Source organism: Myotis myotis, unplaced genomic scaffold (assembly GCF_014108235.1).
Source record: "Myotis myotis isolate mMyoMyo1 unplaced genomic scaffold, mMyoMyo1.p scaffold_m19_p_9, whole genome shotgun sequence".
Classification (NCBI taxonomy): domain Eukaryota; kingdom Metazoa; phylum Chordata; class Mammalia; order Chiroptera; family Vespertilionidae; genus Myotis; species Myotis myotis.
In genome coordinates, this window is record NW_023416401.1 from 25,364,340 (window position 1) to 25,392,049 (window position 27,710).

Below are 27,710 nucleotides of genomic sequence, written 5' to 3' on the forward strand. Positions count from 1 at the left end.
AGTGAAATAAGCCAGTCAATGAAGGAAAAATACCACATGATCTCACTCATTCATGGATAATAGAGACCATTATAAACTTTTGAACAATAATAGATACAGAGGCAGAGCTGCCTCAAACAGATTGTCAAACTGCAGCAGGAAGGCCGGGGAGGGTTGGGGGGCAGGAGGTAGGGGGGTAAGAGATCAACTAAAGGACTTGTATGCATGCATATAAGCATAACCAGTGGACATAAGACATTGGGGGATAGGGGAGGCTAGGGGACTGTCTAGGGCGGGGGGATAAAATGGACACATATGTAATACCCTTTGTAATACTTTAAGCAATAAAAAAATAAATAAATAAATAAATAATAGCAAACAGAATTAAAAAAAAAGAAAGAAAGAACATGGGCGCTAGAGTCAGACACCAACTTCGTTCCTTGCCCGTTGACTATTTTGGGCAAGTAATTTATCTTCCTGACCTTCAACTTTCTCATTTGTGAGATACAGTTTTAATAGAATCTTCCTCTCTGGGCTGTTGGAAATATTAAACGAGATAGGGTATGTAAAGCACTTAGCTTGGTTCCTGGCATATCAGAAGTGTGGCTACCACCAGGGCCCTTGTTCCCTTGCTTGGTCACTGGATGGGTCCCTAAATGGACAGAACCGGCCCTAGACCATGAATGAGAGGGACTGGAACTGAGCCCCAGGCTGCTTCACAGCCAAGATTGAGGTTCATAGACCTGGCTCTGGAGGCCCATATGGGTGTGCTCCCTCCAAGGGCTTCAGTGGGCACACCAGGGCAGGCTGGTGACATGCACAGAGCCTCCTGATCACAAGCCCCTGCCCCCCTGTTCAGGTGCCCAATTCCCACCCAACTGAATGCTCCATCCCCCAGTACAGAGGAAGCTTGGGAAAATTATAGAGTGGGCACTGCAATGCAGAGAATCAGGTCTTTTTCTTGGATTAATGATACCTCAGTTTCATTCCTCTCGTGTGGTTTTAGAGAAGTCTCTGCCCACCTTTGGTCTTCCATTTTCCACTCTGGATTTAGATAACTGAACAGATTATTCTCATGTTTTCTCCTTCCCCTCCACGTTGCAATAGTTGGTGTTGCTTAAGGTAAATCAAGGGACTCCTCTCCCCGAGTAGCCTATGGCAGGACTATGTGGTGTAGCCTTAGAAGATAAGGGCTTTCATAAAGTTTCATTAATTTTTAAATTAAAAATAGTCTTAATATCTTCAGGTTCTCCCCCATTTTTCTTTATTCTTTGGTTTCTTTTCTTCCCTTATTTGACAAGAAATCTTTTCCTTGTTCAATGTAGGTCCTTCCAATATGATGCTGATCACAAGCCCCCAACCCCCTGTTCACCTGCCCACTTCCTGCTGATCTCAAGCCCCTGCCCCCTGTTCAGGTGCCCAATTCCGGCTGAACACCTGCCCCAACCTCCTATTGACCTGCCCACTTCTGGGTGATCATGAGCCCCAACTCCCTGTTCACCTGCCCACTTCCAGCTGCTCACTTGCTCCTGCCCACTATTCAGGTGCCCACTTCTGGCTGATCACCTGCCCTCCACCCCCCTGTTCACCTACTCACTTCCAGCTGTGCCCACTTCTGGCTGATCATGTGTGCCCGCCCCTGTTCATGTGCCCACTTCCGGCTGCTCACTTGCCCCTACCCCCTTATTTAGGTGCCCACTTCCAACTGATCACAGGCTCTGCGTCCATTTCATGAGCCCAGTTCCGGCTGTGACCACTATCAGCTAATCAGAAGCCCCACCCCCCTGTACACATGCCCCTGCCCCCTGGTTCAGGTGCCCACTTCCACCCGATCATGTGGCCACGCCCCCGTGGCAGCACGTGGAGCCACCTGTGAGCTGGGCTGAGTTGACGGGGACATAGGCCAAGGCCAGAAACCTCTGCTCCCCTCTCTGAGCCTCAGTTTTGGCATCTAGAATCTGGGCACTAAAACCCAGTTGCTGGCTCATGTCAACGCAGGTGCTTTAGGAAGGGGAGCCCCATGGGGACTCAATAGAGGAAAGACCTGGGAGGTAAGGGCGGGCTTTGGAGTACCCCTTGTCATCCTACAGCCTGGGGCTCGGCAAGGGGAGGAGTCCCTGAGCCAAGTTACCTGCATTTCCCACCAAGCAGCCTGCCCTGGTGTGCCCACTGCACTGTCACTGCCGAGGGGCTCCCACAGGTTGGGGGAGAGGGAGACAGGGCCGAGGCACAGACACAGGGATGGATCTCCCTGTGAGCCACTGCAGTCCCCAGAACCAGGTCACGCCGCAAAAGGAGGGACAAGGGGGTGTAAATTTCCTGAGGCTGCTGCTCGGATGACTACAGACTGGCCTAAACCTACAGGAACCAGTGCTCTCCCCACCTGGGTGCCAGAATCTGAAATCAGGGCGTTTAGGGCTGTGCTCCCTCGGAGGGCTCCAGGCAGGGTCCTTCCTGCCTGGTCAGCTTCTGGGGGCTCCTGGTGCTCCTGCCCCATCCCTTCAATCTCCCCTCGCCTTCACGTGGCCTCTCCTCCATCCTCACGTGACTCCTCCATCTTCAGGTGCCTCCTACTCCGTCCTAACGTAACACCAACCTGTGTTCACCTGCGCACTTCCAGCTGATCACGTGGGCCCGCCACCCTGGTCTCCTGCCCCTTGTACAGGTGAAGCTACTGCGGCACAGAGAGGGCGAGTGGCTTCTCCTTGGAGGGTGCACAGCAGTAAAAGGACGGAGCTGAAAATAGACCCCTCTGCCGCCCAGAGCCTCTGTCTCCTTGACCTGTGACCTCTGGGTAAGCGGCCCTTCACCCTGCGGCCATTTGCTCTGATGGGCTTCATCCTTCCCCCCACCCCCCTTTCCACCCCTAGCAGACAGGGGTCCTGTCATGGCACCAGTGCTCCTGGGTGGCTGCTCTCTTTGTCCCAAGGTCCCTCCCAGCTGGAAATCTTGGCCGAGTCCCGCTGCATTGGGGCGAGGGCCTTGCGTGGAGAACATCCCGCCTCCCCTCGCCCTCTGTGGCTTAGATTACAAAGTACCATTATCTTTCCCGGTCTGGCTTACGCCGCCTGCCTCTCTCGGCAGATTTTGTTTTGCCTCGACATGAAATTGATTCGGGGTCTGCAAACCAGCAGACTTCCTGCATTCGCTCTGTGAGACGTGGCTCTGCCCCAGCGCCTCCTGGTCCAAGTCCCCGATGCCTCCCCACCTCCGTGGCAGCATCTCTCATCCCCTGGGCACCCCCTGCACCTCCAGGGACTTGCTGAGCCCGAGCCCCAGCCGGTCACCAGTTCCCCAGGTCCTGCCTGCAGCCCCAGGGTCCTCAAATCAGTCTGGGAGGGGTCGGGGGGGGTTGACCCCCTTAAGCAGAGGGGTGCAGACACCAGGTGGGCACTCTGCCCCCACACCCCGCCTCCCCTCTCCCCGGAGGAAATGCCCAGAGCCCCGAGTCTGTGCTGACGTCCAGCTCCTGGAGGGCTCCGCCTGCGCAGTGCGGCCACCAGAGAAGACCCGTCTGCACGGTGGTAGGCAGAACAGGCCTCACAGGGCAGCTGGATACCCACCTGGCACCAAAGCCATCCTTCAGCCTCCCCCTTCCCCCTTCTGAAGGGGAACCAGGTGTGGTTCTGCCCAGCCCTGCTGCCTGCCTTGGGAGGCGGCAGGGGCTGTTGCCCTCTGCTGGCCAATTCCTGTTACTGCAAGAAAGTAAGAGTCACCCTGCCACGCAGCCTTTGCCCACTGGGAGGCAGCAAGGGTCCCATTTCACAGGTCAGAACCAGGCCTGGGCGCTTCCCTCGGCTGGGATGGAGCAGAGCTGGATTGGGAATCAGGACGGTCTCTGCAGCTGATGTGTGTGGTGCCCATTTTCACAAACCCAGGAGGCGCCAGGGCCCTCTGTGCATTTGTAACTGTGGCTGTATTACCAGAGACCCCTGCAGGGCACAAGCTGGGACGTGGTGGCCAGGACTGGTACGCAGCCTCTAGGATGGGAGCCCTCTGCTCTTCCCTCCACATGCTGCAGGGACATCCTGCCAGGCGCTCCACTCAGAAATAAGAGGGCACCTTGCCTCCAGTGGGCAACAGACTCAGGCCTGTGGGCATGGAGACGGCCTCTGAGCCGGCTCCAAAGGGGATGAGGCAGCAGGTGCTGGAGCCCAGGCTCAAGTGGAGGCGGCAGGAAGCTGGTGGGCTTTGCTCCGTGCCCAGGCCTGTGCCAGGTGCTCACGGTCCAGATCCTCTCCAATCCTGTGAGAGGTGTTTCTTTGCTCCCTTCCCTCCCTCCCTCCCTCCCTTCTTCCCCCCTCTACCCTCCCTCCCTCCTTCCCTTCCTTCTGGCTTTACTGAGCACCTGTCTGTGCCAGGCGCTGGGGTCCAAAGGCAAAGCTAGCATCCCCAGGACCTCACTGCCCCGTGAGAGCATCATCAAGAAAAAGGCTGTGACCGCGGTGGGTGCAGGATGCAGGGGGAGCCCCAAGGGACTCAGGGAAGGTTCTCCAGTGGAGTTAAAGCAGCCGGCTGGGACCTGAAGGCTGAGGAAGGGCATTCCAGAGGGCGGGAACTGCATGGGTGAAGGCAGGGAGCCCGCCTGGTCTGGGAACTGTGGGAGCCCAGGTCCAGGAAATCTGCTGGGTGAGGTTGGGGTCCCAGAACCCACTCCCTGGACCCTCTGCCTTCTTGACCTCCTTTGCTCCTGGCTAGGAAGAGGCCCCGGCCCAGCTGCACAAATGAATGCATGACATTGGAGAGAGGGTGTAAGGAAGGAGGGGCCAGCTGGTGTGTGTTTTGGGATTGCTTCTCAGAAATCTCCTCAATCTCCTCCTCCTCCTCCTCCTCCTCCTCCTCCGACACACCATGGCAACTGCAAGGCAGCTGGGGAAGCCACGTAGGAGCTGGGCTGAGTTGAGGGGGAGGTGGGCTGGTGGTAGGGACCTCTGCTCCCCCTCTCTGAGCCTCAGTCCTGGCATCTCGAATATGGGCATGGCAACCCAGTTGTGGGTTCCTGTCAACCCAGGAGCTTCAGGAAACCCTGGCCCAGGCAGGACTCCTTAGAGCAGTGGTTCTCCACCTTCCTGATGCCGCGACCCTTTCATACAGTTCCTCACGTTGTGGTGCCCCCCAATTTCATTGTTACAACTTGAATATAATTAAAGCATAGTGATTAATCACAAAAACAATATGTAATTATATATGTGTTTTCCGATGGTCTTAGGCGACCCCTGTGAAAGGGTCGTTCAACCCCCAAAAGGGTCGTGACCCACAGGTTGAGAACCGCTGCCTTAGAGGAAGGCCTGGGAGGAAGATAAGGGCGGGGCTGAGGAGTGCCCTGCATCATCCTACAGCCCAGGGCCTGGGCAAGGTCGGGGGGGGGGGGGGGGGGGTGTCCCTGAGCCACGTGGCCTGCGCTTCCCACCAAGCAGCCTCCCACCTAGCAGCCTCCCACCAAGCAGCCTCCCACCAAGCAGCCTGCCTACTATGCCCACCGCACTGTCACTGCGGAGGAGCCTCAGGGAGCAGGAGACAGGGCCGAGGCACAGACACAGGGATGGATCTCCCTGTGAGCCCTGCAGTGAGGGCTGGGCGGGAGGGGTCTCCCCTGCCTCAGAGCACAGGGCTCAGCTGTTCCCAGAACCCAGTCAAAGCCAACAGGAACCAGTGCTCTCCCCACCTGGGTGCCAGAATCTGAAATCAGGGCGTCCAGGGCTGTGCTCCCTCAGAGGGCTCCCGGGCAGGGTCCTTCCTGCCTGGTCAGCTTCTGGGGGCTCCTGGTGCTCCTTTGCTCCTGGCCCCATCCCTTCCATCTCCCCTCATCTTCATGTGGCCTCTCCTCCATCCTCATGTGCCTCCTCCTCCGTCCTAACATAAGCCACACTGTGTTCACATGTGCACTTCCGGCTGCCCACATGGCCCTGTCCCCCCCGCCCCCGTCCCCCCCCCCTTCATGTGCCCACTGCTCACTTGCCCCTGCCCCCTTATTCAGGTTCCATTTCCACCTGATTATGTTACCCCACCCTTTTGGCAGCTGGTGGAACCCCCTGTTGTCTGGGCTGAGTTGAGGGGTAGGTGGCTAAGGTTAGGGACCTCTGCTCCCCTCTCTGAGCCTCAGTTTTGGCATCTAGAATCTGGGCAGGACAACACAGTTGCTGGCTCCTGTCAACCCAGGTGCTTCAGGAAGGGGAGCCCCAGGCTGGATTCAAGGGAAAGGCGGGAGGCAAGGGCGGGGCTTTGGAATACCCTGCATCATCCTACAGTCTGGGGCTCGGCAAGAGGAGGAGTCCCTGAGCCAAGTTACCTGCACTTCCAACCAAACAGCCTGCCCTGGTGTGCCCACTGCACTGTCACTGCCGAGGAGCCCTGGGGACTGGGGGGTCGGGGGGCGGGAGTCATTTGGTCCTTCCTCCATCCTCTCCTGACATCTCTGGCATAATCACCTGCCTCCACCCCCTTGTTCACCTGCCTGCTTCTGGCTGATCAGGAGCCCCCCCCCCCCCGCCCCCCCGTCTTGGTGCCCCTTCCTGCTGATCAGTGCCCCCAACCTCCTGTTCATGTGCCAGCTTCCAGCTGATCACAAGCCCTGGCCCCCCTGTCCAGGTGCCCACTTCTGGCTGATCACGTGCATATTTATAGAAGTTCAGGCACAGAGGTGAGTAGTTTTAAGAACACAACAAGGACTATAAATTTGGTGTGGAGAAATGCATCTCATGTTCACAAAAACACCTTTTATTGCCATAGAGCAATCCTGACTCCAGGGAATACTGTGCTCTTATGAGGAAATCAGATGTTCTTGCACGTTTTCTCACATGCATCTTTCTTCAAAAAGTTGTTCCCATTGCCATTGCAGCCTCCGAAGTGAAACAGCATACATCCATAAGTTGATGAGTTGTAAAACCACCGTGGGAGTTTGGCTCGACAAGGGCCCTTTTCCATTGGAAGTTTGCAATCTTCTGGGGAGACACTCGGTTGGTGATTCTGATGGTGAGTCGATTGGCCTAAATAGAGAAACTGGTTGAGATCAGCAAAACTTATCAAAACCTTTCCCTTGTTGGCCCATATGCTCATATGCCAGGGGCTAGGATGGCCATGGGCACAACTGTGAGGCTATACACAGCAACTGAGCTCTGTACCTCTTCCCATCCAGCTCATCTGGCCCACACAGCAATGGCCTTATCCATCTCTACAGAAATTGAGGTTTTTCATTTCTGGAAGTAGACCGCTGTGCTAAAAACCCCAGACTTGAGAATCCTGTTCTAGTGGATTCAAATCCACTTATTACTGTGGGATAACCGTATCAACTTCTCCAAATCTTCATTTCTTCATTTTTAAAATTAGGGAGTTGAATTCCATCATCTCTGAGCATCCTTTCAGATCTGATTTTCTAGGATTTGATGAGTAAGCTCTCCCAGGCTTCCACCTCCTGTCTCCTCATCATTCTTTAGAATAGATACCCTGTATGAAAGGACTGACTTAGAATCCGAGAGTGGGATTCAAAGTTTATTCAAATTTCTAGCTGTGTGATCTTAGACAAATCACCTATATCTTTGGCACTCAGATTCCTTCCTGTAAAATGGGGGTGTAATATTCACACTTTAGACGCACCAAAGGCTTAGAGATAACCTATGGACAGCATTGATAAATAGAAGAGCACCAGTAAATAGTGGCTGCTCTCAATCATTCTTTTCCTTCCTTGACCAAGAGGACTCTTGAGAGCAGGGATCTCACCCTTTGCCCAGTTCTAGGTTTTCTCTTCTCTATAGCACGTTTATCATCTATTACGTGTATTATGTATTGTCTGTCTCCCTCCCACTGGAATATAAATTCCACAAAGGCAGGATTTTTGCTTCACTCATTACTTTAGCCTTAGCACCTAGCACAGTACTTGGCACACTGCATGCACCCAACATGTATATTTGATGAAGTGAATTGAATTGACTCCCTACGTTATGAGATAAAGAACAGACTCTCTTTGTACTGCCGCCCCTCCCCCCTCGCCCCCCCCTAGTCCCAATCTATTCTTGGAGCTCCCACTTCCATACCAACCTGTTCCTGCTTCCGATTGAAACTCTTGGCTGAAGGTGAGAAATAGAAGAAATGGAAGAGCGATCCGGAGCTGCATGGTGCCACCCAGCCAGTGGCCCAGCCTGGGGTTGGCATTTTAGGGAGAAAGGGGACCAATCGGGAGAAGTCTGGCTCCACATTCAGCTCACTCACCCCTAACTCTTGTTAATCACGAGTTTGGGCTAGCCCTGGGACAGAGTGTCCAGCCAAAGCACATCTCTGACTTTTTTCTTTGACCTTATCTGATCTTTGGCCTCTATCCAAGGCCACGTTATTACACTTCAGGGTGGAAGCTGCTGTAACAATAATAAAACAATAAGTACCATTTATTGAGTGCATTTACCTTCCCAAGCATCATAGAAACTACTCTTCACATATCACCTCCCTTGAACCCACACAGGATTCCTACAAGGCTTAGAACCCCCAATTTGTACACGAAGAGAGGTTAAAGTTCATTGACCATTGTCACATGGATAGTGAGTTTCAAAGCCAGGATTGGGATCCTCGTTTGTCCAGCTCCAATGCCCTTGTATTATTCATTCATTCATCAAACACTTAATGTGCTAAGCATGGTTTTAGTTGCTTCCTCCCTCTCACCTGAAGTCTCCCAGGGAATTATGAGAGCAACATTGTGGTGTAGAAGGGGCCAACTTTGTCTGGTTAAGAGAATCATCTGTCTATAGACACACCTCAATTGCCAGGAACCAGCACATTCCCACCCTCTTCCTTTCCCAGATCCTCTAGACTCTAGACCAGGAGTCCTCAAACTTTTTAAACAGGGGGCCAGTTCACTGTCCCTCAGACCGTTGGAGGGCCGGACTATAGTTAAAAAAAAAAACAAACTATGAACAAATTCCTATGCACACTGCACATATCTTATTTTGAAGTAAAAAAGCAAAACGGGAACAAATACAATATTTGTATTTGCATGTGGCCCGCGGGCCATAGTTTGAGGACCCCTGCTCTAGAGATCTGATTTTTTAAAAGGCAAAGCTGGCATGCTTTGGTGGGATATAGTGAGTGTGGGATATGAAGTCTAAGGTTGTGCTTTTGAGTTCAGGTGCTCTTGACCTTGGGCAAGTCATATGATCTCTCCGAGCCTCAGTTTATCATCTATACATTGAGATTAATGATACTGGTTTAGCATACTTCCGAGAACTGCACAAGTGTTCAATAGATATACAAATGCTTCATATATTATAAATGCACACACAGACACATGCCATTTGCAGATGTGTGTGTGTATGATAATCTTTGGAAATGGGAGTGCAAACTAGGTTAGAACCATACTTGTTATCTATAGAAATGTGTTACCCATCCTTGCATATTAGTGGTAACTCTTCCTTCTTTCTCTTTAAATCCCCTGCAGCCATGATGATACTCATTCCTTGGACATTGCTTCTCCAAACTATAGTTCACATAATGGTGGGTCAACCCTCTTATGGCCTGCTCACCTTCACTGCTTCCTCTGCCTTTATTTTCTTAAGACTCCTCTAAAAGCCTGCATTTCAACATCTCGGTGATACATCCTTTTTTGCACTTTATTGGGTCCACTACTATTATTCTTGTCTCTTTCCTTAGCTCTCTTGGATTATCAAATCTGTTAGTCAGAAACCAAAATAATGGCAGAAGGAGGTCCCCAGGGAGCGAACAGACTGGCAGTTGCCATTCCAACAGAGGAAAGGCAGGGCTGCCTACCGGTGCTCTTGGAAGAGGCCTCCCACATTGCTCCCTCTTCTAGAGCAGCTGACCAGGAAGTGAAAACTGACCGTTTAAAACACAATTCAGAAGAGCAATTTTCATCCGGGGAGGAGGCGATTCTAGCCCCCAGGACACTTGGCAATGTCTTAGAGACATTTCCGATTGTCACAACTTGCGGGGGATGGGGGCGCCTACTGGCAGAGGCCAGTGATGCTGCTAACCTAACCATCCTGCAATGCACAGGATAGCCCCTCAACAAAGAAAGAGCTGCCCCCAAACGTCAATAGTGCCACAGTTAGAAACCCTGCAGAAGAGTTATGGGTATAAGTGTTTTTTAATTATAAAAATATTTCCAACATGAGCAGTGTGATAAGGACTCCATGCAGTGAGGGCAGTGCTTGATGAGATGTGCCTGTACTTATTTGATGTATTTGATGTACTTATTTGGCTGAACAGGCCTTGTGGGTGGAGTGGGAGGTACTGGCCTTTGAAAACCACTCTGTACCTGGGTTGCCCTGGGGGATCTTTGGCCTCATCTCATCTTGGCTCTTCCTCAGGTGATTTGGGTGGTAAGGTTACTAACATTCCAGAACATGGAGGACAAGTGTAAGATTTATTAAAAGCACACTCGAGAAACTAGCAGGAGGCTCTTGCTAGTTATTTAGCACTTGTACTCATCATAGGAGTCTTACAAACCCTATGTCAACCATATATGTGTGTAAAGAATGAAATTACTTTTGATTGAGAGCCATTGATTTGGGTGGCGTAGAGATGGGGAAGTAAATGTGGGTGGGATTGTGAAAGAATAAAGTTTTCCCAGTCAGATTCTAAACTCCACAAAACCTTTATCTTTTCTAGAAGGGAGAAGGAAACTGACATCACTTCAACACCAACAATATGTCAGAGGATTCTCTGCCTTTTCTCATTACACTCTTCTAAAAAAGTCCTTGGGAGAGATATTATCATCATCTTCATCTTACAGAACAGGAGAACAGGGACTTAGAGAGAGGACTTGCTTATACATATAACAAATACATTTATTATAAGCATACACGTACTAAGAAAGTTTATTTCTATTTTTTTACCTTATTTATATGCAAAATAAATGTGTAGGGAGCAAAATAAGGTTGATTACTTTAAGAGGAGAGTTAATTTATATCTTCTGAAATCCAAGTGGAATTTTTACAGAAGATAATTATTAGCACTCTATGCCAAAGAGCTTGAATATAAATAGAGGAGGGAGAAAGGGTCTATGAACCCAGGAGCCTGGAGCTTTATTCACAGGACATGGAAACTGTTCACAGTGGGAAGCTCCAGGTTGACCCCTTTTCTGGAAGCTGTGACCCTACAAGGTTTGCATCTGAGTAGCTGATATCATAAAGGGGTGCCTACCTTTTTTTACTGTGTTTGTTCTAATAATAATACTAATCTTTTAAAAAATATATATATTTTATTGATTTTTTACAGAAAGGAAGGGAGAAGGATAGAGAGTTAGAAACATCGATGAAAGAGAAACATGGATCAGCTGCCTCCTGCACACCTCCCACTGGGATGTGCCCGCAACCAAGGTACATGCCCTTGACCAGAATCGAACCTGGGACCTTTCAGTCTGCAGGCCGATGCTCTATCCACTGAGCCAAACTGGTTAGGGCAATAATACTAATCTTTATTGTTTATGGAACATTAACATCCAAGGCAGTATGTTATGCACATTTTACATAACTCATCTTGTGTGCTTGTTAAAAACTCTATGACACTGGTTTTATTGTTTTGCATATTTCATAGATGAGGACACCAAGACCCAAGGAAATTATATAAATCAGAAGTGTGATATTAAATCAGAAGAGTTTTAGACCAGTAGTCCTGAACTTATATCAGAGTCACCTTGAGACCTTTCATTTTATTTTAATTCAGTTTTTTAAAGACTCTATCTCTGAGTTTTTAATGCACTGGTATTGGTCAGCCACTTAGATGATTTGGCTACAGAAAAAAATCCTTGACCTGCTCAATGGCAAACAATGAATTTAAAAGATTCTATGATGTTTGCCCATCTTCCTCAGAAGACTTGCTCAAGTTGTTTGAGATATCTTACAGCAGTTCATATAGCAGTACTTGTTAAATTAGAGAGGAAACTGTCCTTCCAACACAAAACCCAGGTCTCAATAACAGTTATATTGACTCAGTTCTCCCTTCCTGATATGTTATTGCCCTAGAGTGCCGCTCTCCTGATGAGAGGCAGACATAGCACAAGGGCTTGGACTCCCAGGTCTTCCTGGAACGTGTGTGGTCTACAGTGCTTTACTGGATCACCTATTGCTGGGCACAGGTCCACACTTTTCCCATCACTAACACCACTGATATATTTTGAACATCACTGGGGCCAGTAAGGATGAAAGCCAAGGAAGTGCCCCAGTGATGTGAGGAAGGTCCTTCGTTTGTTCTTTCCCAATGGTGCAAGTATGGTAACTGGGTCCCAGAGAGAAGAATGACTTGCTTATTGTCCCCTAGAAATTAATGGCTGGGCCAGCATTAGAATCCAGATGCCCAAGCCCAAAGCCTTTTCTATTATTCATGGAACTAGTCTCACTTTATCCTGTTATTTTGGAGAAAATGTTCTCTCTGATTCCTACACAAGCTCCAGTTCTTTCCAATGCCCAGATCCTCCCAATAATCATGTAACCAAATCTCAGTATTACATTTTCTCTTGAAATACTGAGTATGGTTTCTGTGTCCATTACTAAACCCAACCAATAGAGTGAGAGTCTGGCCTTTCAACTTTCATAATGGAACACTGGTGTTACTTTACACAAAAACTCCCCATGGTAGGGAATTCTTCAACTGTAGGAATGGCATTAAGATGCTGAATACTGGGGGGCAGGGGAAGGGGACATATGTAATACTTTAAACAATAAAGATTTTTTTAAAAAGAATTTAAAAAAAATGAAAAAAAGAGATGCTGAATATTAAAACAACAAAGTGACAAGTAGCCATTATATCCACCCTGATTTCCAACAAGGCTGTGGGATCTGGCAACACCTTGTTACACTCAAACCTGGATTTTAGCTCCAGTTTTGCTGTTGATTTGCTGTGTATCTTGGATGTCTATTTCCTACTAGAAGCTTCCATTTGTACATGTATAAAAAAACAAGGAGGGTTATTTGGGCCGGTGGGGCTCTCTAATATCCTCAGCTTGGACATTTCCTGAATTTTCAAACCGTCCACAGCTTCCTCTGGGCATTTCTGGCTCTGCAGGAAGCTTTGAGGTGAGACTAAAAAGGAGAGGAAGATGAGGGGGATCTCAGGTCTGCATGGCACCATGAATAACACCAAAAGATTCCACTCGAGGTGTTCCCTAGGTTTTAATGGGCAGAGAAATGAACAAACAATTAACAAAGACATGCAGCATCTTTCACTGAGGTCTTAATAAGGCATGGAGTTCCCTGTACTCAGTCACAAGGGCTCTGGGCTCATTCTCAGCAGGTGAGCAGATACTACCTACTACAGGGCACACTCTGGCTATTTCCAAGGACCCCTCTGGTTCATGAGCCCCTAGGACGGATGATTCTGTTCCAGTCACTCATGTACTTCAACCCCAAGCAAGGATTGAGAAGCACCAATGGGTTGGAAAAGCCCCAGGTGCTTATCAAATTGGCCAGGGCTCCTGAGCTGCCTTATCTTCTCAAATTTAGAAGTATTCTTTGACACTAGTCCACCACCTTCAACTCATGGTTAGAAAACTGAGGTCCTGAGAGAAGCAGTCCTGCACCCTACCCTGTCCCAACTAGGCTTCTTGATGGAATTGTGCAAAAGAGAATTTAAATTCCTGTGTTTTTAGGACACAAATATCAAGTATGGCTGTGCATTCATGCTTCTATTGTATGCATCCCAACTACAACCAAAATAAAAGTATAATAATTTTTGTTCAACCATGTTCAACAAAAGACTGAATTATCTTTCCACAGAAATTGAGTTTTGTAGAATTGCTGTCATATATGTAAAAACTTAATAATTAATCTATATAGATCTTATGCAACATCTGGTATTTGTTAGCTTTTTAAAATTTGCAATTGGTTGCCATTTTCTTTCTCATTTGAAGAATATTCACTTTTTAATTTGTATTTGTTTATGAAATGAACCCCCTAACTTTATAAGCTTTAGACCATACAAAACATGAATCGGCTCTGGTTCCATTCTTAAGCATCTTATGACAATTTTATCAGGAAACAGTGTCACCAGAGTTCTCAATTTGCAGGATTTTTGTACTCCTCTCTCCCTCTTTTGATGTCCCCAGGAGATCCAATGACCTCTTTTCCAAAAACTGCACCAGGGAGCAAATGTGAATTATTCAGCCTCAGAGATATCAGACCTCACGGAGCACTTTATTAGGGAAAACTGGAGGCTTCCAACGGATAAATGGGGGCCCGAGAGTTGAAGATACAGGGTCAAAGGGCGATGGGCATTATATTTGAAGAGAAGCTGAGCTGCAGGAATAAACAAATCCTGGGGATTGGTGTTTGGAACAGCCAAGGTCTTGGCAATGGAGACTTGGCCAGCAAAAACCAATATGGGATATCAGTCAAGCACACATGGAGAGAGCTGTATTATGAGCCAAATTCTGGAGGTGGTTTCAGCTTAGGTTATCCTACCCAAGACCACGACCCTGTGAGATAGCAGAAAAGAAAAGGGTGAGATACTTGGACTTTAATCCCCATATGAACTAAGTCTTGCAGTTAATGGAAAAAGAGAGGTAAGATCTGCGTGTGTGTGTGTGTGTGTGTGTGTGTGTGTGATTTTTAGAGTATGTTTATTAATTCTGGGGAAGGTGAAACAAATGAAGGGCTTAGGGTAGAAGAAGCAGCAGGAGATAGCTAAGTGGTGTCCTGCTTTGGCTCTATAGAAACATAACAGGAAAGAAGTGAGCCATGCAGGCCAGTGTGTACTCACTGAGAAGTAAATATCAGTGACAGAAGTGAGCCTAGGTGGGGCTTCTGTTAGCTCATTATAAAGTCAGAGAAAAGGGAGCCTTGAAGACAGGTTCAGGGGATGAGCCCGGGATGCGCTGCCACTGCCCGCTGCTCCCCTGGTTGCAAGTCTCGCCAGGATCCTTAGCATTTAGGAGAAACAGAGATAAGATATATGCCTGAGAAAGAGAGAAGAAAGGTGTGGAAGTGTTTGAGATAAGATCATTTGGCATCTTTTCACAGGAAGAGGAAACAGAAGTGGAGTGACTTCAGGGGCTCAGAGAGTGATCACATGTTCTGGTTTTCCATTAAAGTCCCAGTTTATGTCCGTTTTCCCAATAACATAATTAATGGTATTTCCTTTTGCTCTCAAAAGTATCTTCATGTCATCAATGTAGCATGTGGTTGTCCTAGCTATAATCAGCTTAAGAAGGAAAGGGAAGAGAATTGTTGATGCGGTTTGGTGAGAAGTAATGTCCTGGAGTGACTGTCTGATTCATGGTGCCGCTTATTTACTGGGCCTTCTTCTGACTTGGTCTCAGACCCTTCACCACTTCAGCTTTCTATGTACCCTCTATTCATGTCATACTTGCCAACTTTGACCACTGCTTCCCTTCCCACCCTCTTTTTCTTCCACTTACCCCTTCAAAGGTGCATTCTTATTTCCTGATTGAATTGGTTATATCAGCCCCAAACCTGCCAAGTTCCTAGAACAGACCAGCCAACACCCAGATCTCCCAGGGTAGCCCAGGTGAGCATGGGAAATGGGACCCGTGGGACTTACTTTCTTTTTTTTGCAGATGGTCTTGCAGATAGATTCAGATTGGAAGTTGTTATCGTTCCCTAGGCAACCACCATAGATGAATTTGGAGCATGCCTGAGTTTCCTTATCATACCACCAGCGTGGAAAGAAGGCCAGGCAGGGGCCAACTACCTTTGGCAAACTGCATATGTCTGCAAGGAGATTGCAGAGTAGAGCAGTTTGGGTGCCTGCCTCCCTAGAGAACATTTCAGACATGTGCAAAGTCATGGAGGAGTGGCCTCTTACACGCCTCCATGCCTTTGCACATGCCTGGAGTGTCCACCTCTCTCTTGCCCACCAGGTACATCCCTTTTCATTATTCAAACACTTCTCAGTCATCACACACTTCTATGCTGCCTTTCCCGGCTCCATGCTTCACTCCTTGCTTTTCTGTATTGCTTCTCAGTCTTGCACACACATTTGCCACTTCTATGTAATTATTTGTTTGTATTTTCTGACTCCTCCATGAGAATGTGAGATTTGTGCCTTATGTCATCTTGGTACACCAGTTCCTTTAAGATAATTAGGCACTGAGTGGATGCTTCAGGAATGTTCACAGTAAAACACACACACACACACACACACACACACACACACACACACACACACACAACGAATGAATGAATGAATGAATGAATGAATGAATGAATGAATAAAAATAAAATCGCCAATGTGGCTCTGTTGGTTGGGCATCGTCCTCTGCACTGAAAAGTCACTGGTTCATTCCTGATCAGGACACATTCTGGGTTGCAAGCTGATCCCCAGTAGGGGGCATACAGGGCATAGCCAATCCATGTTTCACTCTCATATCAATGTTTCCCTCTCTCTCCCTTCCTCTTTCTAAAAATCAATTAAAAATATTTTTAAAAATCAAATGTATCCTGAACTTCAAAAAACATTTATAGAGCACATGTTTTGTACATAGTGCTAAGGGGAATAAAGAGAGGGTTTTTTGTGTTGTTTTTTTCAGAACCGTATCATTTAAGACCTCACAGGTCTTAAATTGTGGATCTTTTTACCTGGAAAAACTTTACTGAGTTCCCTGGCTACACTGAGCAAGTGGAGCCTATCATTGGTGTCAGGGGAACCAGTAAATATTTGTAAAATGAATGAATGCATGAGTACTCCTTGATGGTCTTCTTTAGAGTTCAATTATATGAGCAGAGAGGAAAGAGTGAAGGAGGACAAAGGTGGTTAGGGAAGGCATTTTGGATTTATATAGACAAAGAGGCCTAGAAAAAGCACAACCAGGAAATAAAAATTATATACCTGTGTCATAACTATTCTATCACCTGGCTCTCTGTTGGCATTTGATGGGACTTCACTGGCTATTTGGCATCTCAGAGGATCACAGAAAAGCAGCCAAGAGACAATGTGATCTAATGCCCACTTCCCCCCTCCCATCTTTCTTACAGATGGGAAACTAAGTCCCATAAAGGAAAAACTCCATTACCCACATCACATACCTAAATATGAACAGAAAAGAAATAAAACCCATGACTCCCAACACCCCCTGCTTCCAAATCCAGGATTTGTATTAATTAAAAGATGCACCCACACTCTTGATCAGACACCAGCCATCAGTGAACCAGGGAAGTGGTCTAGTAATGTCAGTGTAGGTGGGCAGAGATTAGGGGTAGGGTGTGGAGGCATTGGATAGTTCAGAGGATTTCTGAGTTACCTTGTTTGAGGTTTAAACATTTCCTTGCACAGTTAAAGTTGCAACACTTCATCTTCTCTGGGCATTGTCTGCTCTTTAGACATTGGTTTATTTCGTTCGTATCACAATGTACTTTGATTTTGGGACACGTGTCTAAGGGGAGGGAAGAAAGGACTTTGAAGGGGCCAGAACACCATTCCCAGGTCTAGGGCACCACTGCAGACTTAGGGTAGTTTGTTCACTTCATTGTCCACAGAAAGTAGTGATCTTCAGAGGGCTTATGATTGGCACACTGCTGCCCCCATCTCCACCCCATCACAATTTACCATCTAATCCCTAAATTCAGCCTTCTCCCCTATACCCACCACCCACAAAGTTTTATAGGACACTCTCCCCTAGGACTGTTCTGTTCACTTAACCTTCCTGTATTTGGACATTCCTTGAGGGTGGGGTGGGAGGAGGTGCTAGAGCTTTCGGTGATTGAGCTCTCCATTTTTGGAGTTAGATGGCCGAGTTTCTGAATTTTGTGCAATCTTTGGTATGGCAGGCACCATCTCTGATCCTCTATTCCCTTATTTGCCTATGATTGTTTTGATGATTGTGTGACAAAGCTAGCAAAGCAATTGGCAGGCTGCCTCAGGCATAATAATAATAACTGATATTAATGAAGTGCTTACTATGTACTTGTATTTTTCTCCTTAACCTTCATGACAACTCTATGGGTAAGCCCTATTAATATTCACATTTTAGGGCCAACCCTGCTGCCTTGACAAGCAGCGTGCACATCCTACCCAGCCATCTTGACACATGGCCCACCTGGATGCATGGACCTTCAATAAGAATCAATCAGAAATGAAAAATGACATAGCTGAAATAAAAAATACCCTGGATGGAATCAACAGTAGACTGGAAGAAGCTGAGGATTGAATCAGCGAATTAGAAGACAGGATAGAAAAAAACACCCATTTAGAGCAGCAATTGGAAGAAAAATTAAGAAGCAGGAGGAGAGTTGAAGGAAGCTTTGGGACAACATACTATGTAACAACATCCACATCATAGGGGTGCTGGAAGAATCTGAGCAAGGAATAGAGAACCTGTTGGAAGAAATAATGACAGAAAAACTTCCCTGACCTGGTAAAGGAAAAAGTCACACAAGTCCAAGAAACACAGAGTGTCCCAATCAAGATGAACCCAAAATGACCCACACCAAGACCCATCATAAATAAAATGCCAAATGTTACAGACATGCCGAAACCGGTTTGGCTCAGTGGATAGAGCGTCGGCCTGCGGACTGGGAGGTCCCGGGTTCGATTCCGGTCAAGGGCATGTACCTGGGTTGCGGGCACATCCCCGGTGGGGGATGTGCAGGAGGCAGCTGATCGATGTTTCTCTCTCATCGATGTTTCTAGCTCTCTCTATCTCTCTCCTTTCCTCTCTGTGAAAAATCAATAAAATATATTAAAAAAAAATGTTACAGACAAAGAAAAAATATTAAAGGATGCAAGAGAGAGACAGAAAGTTACCTACAAGGAGCTCCCATTAGACTTCCAGCTGATTTCTCAATAGAAACACTTCAAGCCAGAAGGCAGTGTCATGAGTATACAAAGTAATGAAAAGCAAGGGACTGAATCCAAGACTACTCTATCTAGCAAGGCTATAATTCAAAATTGAAGGTGAAATAAAGAGCTTCATAGAAAAAAAAAAAAGGCTGAAGAAGTTTATTACCACCAAACCAGCGCTGCAAGAAATGCTAAAGGGACTGTTGTAAGAAGAGAGAGAGGAGCACAGGCATAAAGAATAAAAGCGGCAACAAATAAATACCTATCAATAATAGCCTTAAATGTAAATGGCTTAACTGCTCCAATCAAAAGACATAGGGTAGCTGAATGGATAAGAAAACATATTACCTGCCAATTGCTTTACTAGCTTTGTCACCCATATATACGTTGTCTACAAGAGACCCACCCCAGAACAAAAGACTCACATAGGATGAAAGTGAAGGGATGGAAAAAATTTTCCATGGAAATGGAAAAAAAGCTGAGGTAGCAATGCTCATCTGACAAAATAGACTTCAAAATGAAAGCCAGAACAAAAGACAATGAAGGCCACTTCCTAATACTAAAGGGACTGATACAATAAGAGGATATAACCCTAGTAAACGTATATGCATCTAATATAGGAGCACCCAAATATATTTTAAAAACTTCTGGCCTTAGCCAGTTTGGATCAGTGGATAGAGTGTCAGCCCTTGGACTGAAGGGTCCTGGATTTGATTCTGGTCAAAGGCATGTTCCTCAGTTACAGGCTCAATTCCTGGCCCCAGTTGGGGCATGTGTGAGAGACAACCGATTGATGTGTCTCTCTCACATTGATGTTTTTCTCTCGGTCTTTCCCCCTCCCTTCCACTTTCTCTCTAAAAAAAAAAATCAATGGAAAAATATTCTTAGGTGAGGATTAACAACAACAACAAAACAAAGAAACAAATAAAAGACTTCTGGAGTACTTTAAGGGAGAGATTGACAGCAATCATAGTAAGGGACTTGAACACCCCTGACATCACTGGATGGATCTTCCATACAAAATATCAACAAGGAAACAGGGACACTAAATGACACACTAGATCAAATGGATTTAATTGACATTTACAGAACATTTCAACCAGAGCTACAGAATATACATTCTTCTCAAGTACACATGGGACATCCTCAAAGATAGACCACATGTTAGGACACAAACTAAGTCTCTACAAGTTCAAGAAGATTTAAATCATATCAAGCATCTGCTCAGGTCACAATGGCATGAAACTAGAAATCAACTACAATAACAACACCCCAAAACATTCAAACACATGGAAGCTAAATAGAAAGTTATTAAACAATGAATGGGTTACCAATGAGATCAATGAAGAAATAAAAACACTTCCTGGAAACAAATTAAAATGAACACACAACAACCCAAAATCTATAGGACACAGCAAAAGCAGTCCTGAGAGGGAAGTTCATAGCACTATAGGCCTATCTCAAGAGACAAAAAAAAATTTCTAATAAACTATTTAACCCTACATCTTAAAGAATTAGAAAGAGAACAAGAAAATCCCAGAGCAAGTAGAAAGAAGGAAATAATAAAGATCAGAGTGGAAATAAATGACATAGAGACTTAAAAAAAATACAAAAGATAAATGAAACCAAGAGCTGGTTCTTTGAAAAGATAAACAAGATTGATGAACCTTTAGCCAGACTCATCAAGAAACAAAGAGAGCCCTGGCCAGTTTGGCTCAGTGGATAGAGTGGTCGGCCTGTGAACCAAAGAGTCCCAGGTTTGATTCCTGGTCAAGGGCATGTACCTCGGTTGCAAGTTCCCCAGCCCCAGTAGGAGTGCATGCAGGTCTCTCTCTCGCTCTCTCTCTCTCTCTCTCTCTCGCTCTCTCTCTCTAGAAATCAATGGAAAAATATCCTTGGGTGAGGATTAAAAAAAGAAAAAAGAAACAAAGAGAGATGACCCAAATAAATACAATCAGAAACTAAAGAGGTGAAGTAACAACTGACACCACAGAAATACAAATTGTTGTAAGAAAATACTTTGAACAGCTATAAGCAAACAAAGTGGATGACTTGGATGAAATGAACAAATTCCTAGAAAAATATAATCTGAAATCCAAAACTGAATTAGGAAGAATCAGAAAACCTGAATAGGCTGATAACAACTGATGAAATTGAAGCAGTAATAAAAATACAGGAAACAAAAGCCCTGGCCCAGGCAACTTCACAAGGGAATTTTATCAAATATTCAAAGAAGAACTAACATCTATCCTCCTCAATCTATTCCAAAAGATCCAAGAGGGAGGAACACTTCTAACCAAAACCATATGAAGACACTATACCAAAGGCATATTCCACAGATCTAGAATACTCCAAAAACTCATATGGAACCTAAAAAGACCCTGGATAGCCATAGCAATCTTGAGAAAGAAGAACAAAGTTGGAGAGATCACAATATCCAATATCAAACTATACTACAAAGCCACTGTAATCAAAACATCCTGGTACTGGCACAAGAATAGGCATATACTAGTAGATCCATGGAACAGAACAGAGAACCCAGCAATCAACCCAAGCTGTTATGCTCAATTAATATTTGACAAAGGAGGCAAGAGCATACAATGGAGTAAAGACAATCTCTTCAATAATTGGGATAATTGGACATGTAAAAAAAAAAAACATCCAAGAAAGTATACCACCAACTATATCATACACAAGAATAAACTAAAAAAATGGATAAAATTCTTAAATGTAAGATGTGAAACCATAATAATCCTGGAAGATATCATAGGCAGCCAAATATCAGACATTTCAGGCAGCAGAATTGTCACTGATACAGAAGCTAGGGCAAAAGAAACAAAGGAAAAAATTAACAAATGGGACTACATAAAAATAAAAAGCTTCTGCACAGCAAAAGAAACAAGCATCAAAATGAAAAGGAAACCCATTGAATGGGAGAACATGTTTACCAATGATACATCAGATAAGGAGTTAATTTCCAAGATACATAAAGTACTCATAAAACTCAACAAAAGGAAGACAAACAATCCAATTAAAAAATGGGCTGAGGACCCAATAGACACGTCTTCAAAGAGGACATACAAATGGCCAAGCGACATATGAAAAAAGGCTCAGCGTCACTAATCTTCAGAGAGATGCAAATTAAAATCACAATGAGGAGAAGTGCACAGGGGCCACTGTGGTAGGCAGGCGGACTGGTGTTACCCAGGCCAGGCAGGGTGCGGGGTGAAGGCACCCCCGCACAACACCTTCCAGACCAGGCCCTGACATGCCTGTTCTTGTGAGCCTCATGGTAGAACTGCTGTTTGACCCATTCAAAGGAAGGATGAAAGCTCTATCTAAAACATGTTGTGAATGGAAGAGACCTGTCATTATGAAAATGGTATGGCACTCGGAACAGACACTTAGAACAGCTCTCATCTCAAAGAACCCAGTGCTTGTGTCCCAGTAGGAGAAGGTTGATGCTGCAGAGTGGTGTTTGATGAACGAAGACTTCCAACCAGCCAGTGATCTCTTTGGACCCATTACCTTGCATTCTCCATCAGATTGGATCACCTCTCATCCTGAGCCTCCCCAAGACCTTGAAGAGTTTTCAAATGATCCTTCCAGAAAGATACCTTCTCCAGAGAAACACAGTATTTATATACAGTGCACTGGATCTCTAGGAAACACCAGAATTATCAGTGAAAAATCTATTAAATGGCTCAAAGGCTACTGTGAAGCAATTTTCTATGGCTTGACAGTAAAATGCCTAGAACCAGTTCCTGTCTCTGCAACGAGTTGTTCCTTTACAGTCAATGATAATATACAAAACCTTCAAATACATGCAGGGCACATCCTGAAGTTCTTAAAAAAGAAGGAAGCTGAGGATGACTTCTGTGTTGCGGGAATAACAAGGATACGTCTTCACCCAAGAGACTCCTGAAATTTTGTCTTTGGACAGGCCTCTCTGACAGATGGTGTGGGGATATTCAGCTTTGTAAGATATGGCAGTGATTTCTACAGCTCAGGCTATGAAGGCAATGTGAAGGTGTCGCAGAAAACAATCTTCAAGTGGCTACTCGGTGTTTGGTAACTATTATACTCCTGAAATGACTGGTGTTTTGCTGCTTCAGTCCTGTCAGGCTTTAGTACATGAAATTAGACACGTATTTGGACTTCGACCCTGCCAGTGGATTGCATGCCTAGAACAAGCACTTGGAAGAAGCTGACCAGTGCCCCCTAAATCCGTGCCCTGTCTGTTTACACAAGTTGCAGTGTGCTATTGGCTTCAATGTTGTAGAAAGATACGAAGGGCTGGTGAGGTGGATTGATGATGAATCTGCTGACTCACCAGTCACTCCAAAACATAGTCGTGAGAATAATGTGCATTTGCCCTGTGGGAACCTTTACACAGTGGATAATGAAATGCCTTGCTGTTGTCCAAAAATAAGAACCTTCAAATAGGAGTAATTAAAATAAAAATTTGCACATTAAAAACAAAAACAAAAAAATGACAATGAGGTACCACCTTATACCTGCCAGAATGGCTACCATCACTGAATCAACAAACAACAAGTGCTGGTGAGGATACAGAGAAAAGGGAACCCTAGTGCACTGCTGGTAGGAAGGCAGACTGGTACAACCACTATAGAAAACAGTGTGTCATTTCCTCCAAAAATTATAAATGGAACTGCCATTTGATGCAGTGATCCCACGTCTAGGAATATATCCTAAGAAGCCTGAAACACAAATTAGAAAGAATTTATGTAACCCTATGTTCATAGCAGAATTTTTTATGATCGCTAAGATCTGGAAACAGCCCAAGTGCCTGCCCATCAGTAGATGAATGGATAAAAAAGCTGTGGTCTATTTACACAATGGAATACTATGCAGCTATAAAAAAAGAAAGATCTCTTACCCTTTGAGACAACATGGAGAGACATGGAGAGTATTATGCTAAGCAAAATAAGCCAGTCAGAGAAAAACAAATATCACATGATCTCTTATAAGTGAAATCTAATGAATAAAATAAACTGAAAAATAGATCCACAGACATAAAAGTATGCAACAGACTGATGATTCTCAGAGAAAAGGGAAGAGGACTGGAAGAGATTAACCAAAGAACTTATATGCATATATGCATAACCCATGGAGACAGACAGTAGTTCCATGAAGGCCTAGGGGTAGGGGGGAGAGCAGGAGTGGGCAGGCAGGGGTCAATGGGGGAGGGGAGAGGGGAGAAAGGGACATCTGTAGTACTTTCAGCAATAAATCTGTAGTACTTTTGCCTGGGGTATAAGTATTTTCAAATATAAAAATATTCACATTTTATATCAGAGGAACCTAAAGCACAGGGAAGTTAGGAGAACTTTGCCCAGCATCACACAGCTGCTAAGAAGTGGAGCCAAGATTTGAACCTGTGAAGTATGGCTCCACTGTGGTCTGAATGCTCTGTATGTTTTAGCTGCTAATTATGAGGGTCTTCATATCTCAGCATTTCAAGGGGCTTCCAGAGACCATTCTTTACCCCAAAGGCAAGGATCCCCTGTGGGTGTGGGAAGACTTTTGGGGCCTGCAACAGGGAAGGGTAGTACTAGGGGGAGTGGCCTTTCATATGGAAAAGACCCTTAAGCTTCCCAGTTCCCTTAGTTTGTTTCATGAGCTCCAGGTCCAGGCACTTTCAGGAAGTGAAATCTCTCATAATGATGGTGTGGGGGTGGGGGTGGGGGGGTCAGCTGCCACCGACTGTTTCCTGCATTCCTGGAGGCATCTTACCTGAAAAGAAAACTCCAAATATCTCCCCTCTTTCCCGCCCAAGATCCCAGGCTGAGATGGGGGAAAGCATTTCTCAGGGGTAGAATTCTTTGTTCCTTCCTCCCAGCTGAGTTCCATTTCTCCACTGGGAGGACTGAGTCCCCAATACTTACTGAAGAACCCCTCAACCAGCCCAGGTTCCTGGACACCCCCCAGGAGGATGAACGGTACCAGTATTGACAGAAGTCCTGAGAGCCCCATTTTAGGAGGGGCTGGCCTGGCTGGTGGCACCAAAACTAAGAACAAGTGCTAAGCAGCAGCCTCAGAGCTTTTGGCTGCCCGGACACAGCTTAACACTCCAAGAGGTACACGTCACTGGAGACCAGCCAGCTACTCTCCCTCCTCCAAGGAACGCCAAGTCCCCGAGGCCATGAATGGGACTAGCTGACACCCACAGCACCAACCCTGAGGGAAGGGGCTCCTGATAGGCAGCATTTAGTCCTCAAGTGAGCTGAGGCTCTCTGGCTGTCTGGTCAACCAGAGAGAGAAAGTTTATCGGGGGCTTCTTTAGCAGAGGGAATGTTCGATTCCAAGGTCTCTCATTTTTCAGGGAGAGTTTGGAGGTCAAGAGTATCCCAGGTCTTGTCTTTCTTTCAGAACTTACTCTTCTGGCGTGTTTATTTTTCTGTCTGCTAGTTTTTCTCACGCTGTTCATTTTCTTCTCTTTGTGCCTCTTTCTTTTACTCTGTCCCTGTCTTTTTCTCTCTCTTTTTTTTTTTCTGTGAGTCTCTCAGTGTCTGGGTCTCTTTCTCCCTGCCCTTCTATTTCCCTGTGGTCCTTTTCCTCTTTCTTCTCTTTGGGCCATCCCTTTTCTTTAACCATCGTCAAAGAGTAAAGCTATTGCCACGAATAGCATGGAAGGGAGGAGAAGGTTGATTCCAGATTGAACCAAATCTTCAGAGTGCCTATCAAAATCATGATACTTTGAAAGCAGGAGAGAATGTTAGGGCTAACGGAGAACTTCTATCATCGGGTTCAATTTGGAATAGGTGAAGCAGGAGGGAAATAGTAAATAGCAAATAAATGTCAGTTGTTACCTCAGAACCAGCTGTATCAATGGGTGGGGCCTGAAGATTATTCCATTGAACTTTCCAATTTAAGGCTTGAAGCATCAGTAAGACATATTCTCAGCTCACCTGCAGCTGCAATTCTAATGTACATTTTTTTCTAATCCATTTTTTATAATTGAGATGGAATTCACATTATATAAAATTAACCATTTTAAGTGAACAGTTAAGTGGCTTTTTATTACCTTCATGATGTCGTGTAACCATCACCTTTATTAGTTCCAAAACATTTTTATCACAAGAGAAAACTCCATACCCATTAGCAGTCACTCTCCATTTTCCCCCAGCCTTACTCCAGCCCCTGGCAACCACTAATCTATTTTCTACCTCTATGAATTTGCTTATTCTGGATATTTTATATAAATGGAACCATAGAGTGTATGGCCTTTTGTGACTGGCTTCTTTCACTTAGCATAATGTTTTTGAGGTCCACCCAGTGTGGCATGTATTCATGCTTCCTTCCTTCTTATGGCTGAATAATATCTAGTGCATACTGATAGCTTTCCACGTCAAGCATCAGGGTCTCTACTTCTCTGCTGAGACTTTTTTCTGGCTCCTGGGAGCTTGCTCAGATTCCATACAGAACAGCCTGGAAGAATGAGGGATTTCATGCTCCCCCCACCCCGCCCCCCAGGCATCCAGGAGGGTACGGGAATCAGTGGATACACACCTCAGCTTCCCTATAACTACAGATGGAGACATGTTTTACATGATCTTGTGGAAGATCTCCAGTAGAATTAAGCTACAGTTTGCACCGTGGTAACCAGCTCATTATCAACTCCTCGCTTTCCTATATCACTTACCTACTCCTCACATTTATCTCCCAAATAAACTACTTTTACCCATGCCCTTTTACCCATGTCCTAGGATCAGTTACTGGGGTATCCAAGCTAAGGCAATGCCCAGGAGCCCTTATCATAAAAGGGTCTTGCAATTTTTTGAAGAAACAGAGGAGAATAACAATATCCCTGGGGTATCAATTTTCAAGGTTCTGATTTTCTTCACTCCCTTTAATGGTGTCTTGAGAAGCCTCAGTAAGCTTTTACTCTCCACAAACCATAACGTACCAATAGATGTGAGTCATTCAGCCTTAGAGGCACAGGATGAACCAGTATTTTATTGGGAAAAATTGGGAGCTACATAGGTATAAACGGGGTGCTAGAAGTTGGACTTTAGAAATGGGATCAAAACAGGATATTTTATATGAAAAGAGACTGAAATGGAAGAAGGGGGAAGCAGATCCAGGGGTTTAGTCTTGGGAAGGGCTAAGGCCTTGGAATGCTGGGAGTGGAACAGAGGAAGCCAACTTGGAGTGCCGATCGGGCACATAGACAGAGCCTTGAATCATGAGCCAAATCCTGGTAGTGTTCCAGTTAATCCATATGCATTCAGGATTAGAAGCCTGTTGACAATGTAGACCAAGACCAGCTGAGCATCTTGGGCTTATCTTCAGAACTAGTCTTGAAGTTGTGTTTGAACATTTCCACAGGACATTAAACAGAAGTGAGTTTACTTTGGGAAGTTATACATCTCCTTAGAGGAAAAATGGATGTGGATGGGAGTGGATTACTAGCAAAACATTGTAATGAGGAAATTAATGGCCTGGGTGGTTGGTCAACATGCCCAGTGCTAGGTTGGGTGTCATGTGATCTCTCTGAAGGTGGGTCTCTGATATTTCACCAAATCTGCACCCTCCCTCCACTCCTCATACTTGCCAGCTTTGATTCATGACCACGTTTTTCCCAGTCTCAGTTCCCACTAAGCCCCTGTCCAACCCTCTGTGAGGTATATTCTTACCTCCTGGTTGAAGCTGATTGAGCCAAGGATGCAGCCATCCTAGAATGGACTAGCCAACACCCAGACCTCCCACGTGGCCCTGGGGAGGGAGGATGGGAGGTCGAGGCCCTTGGTACTCACGTTTTTTGGAGCACATATTCTGACACAGGTCTTTGGTTTGGAAGTTGTTATTGTTTCCTTGGCAGCCACCATAGATGAACGTGGAACAGGTATCATTCTTCTTATCATACCACCAACGACGAAAAAAAGCCATGCAGGGACCAGGATTTTTCGGCAAACTGCATATATCTGCAGGGAGATCCCAGAGTTGAGAACTTAGAGTGCCCACCCGGAAAA

At 45.8% G+C, this 27,710-nt stretch overlaps 1 protein-coding gene and 1 pseudogene across 1 annotated transcript in view; one reads left to right on the forward strand and one right to left on the reverse strand.

The window, feature by feature from the left end:
* Positions 1-6,699: 6,699 nt before the first annotated feature.
* The window catches only part of LOC118663238 (papilin-like), a 38,779-nt gene continuing 17,768 nt past the window's right edge, over positions 6,700-27,710 (reverse strand). Inside the window, exons 9-12 of the mRNA XM_036322685.1 lie at positions 27,495-27,662; positions 17,177-17,308; positions 15,474-15,647; positions 6,700-6,965 (exon numbers count right to left, since the gene is read on the reverse strand). Of these exons, the coding sequence (XP_036178578.1) occupies positions 6,751-6,965; positions 15,474-15,647; positions 17,177-17,308; positions 27,495-27,662 (689 nt within the window). The 3' untranslated portion in view covers positions 6,700-6,750. The remainder of the gene's footprint in view (positions 6,966-15,473; positions 15,648-17,176; positions 17,309-27,494; positions 27,663-27,710) is intronic.
* On the forward strand, positions 22,088-23,146 carry LOC118663438 (annotated as a pseudogene).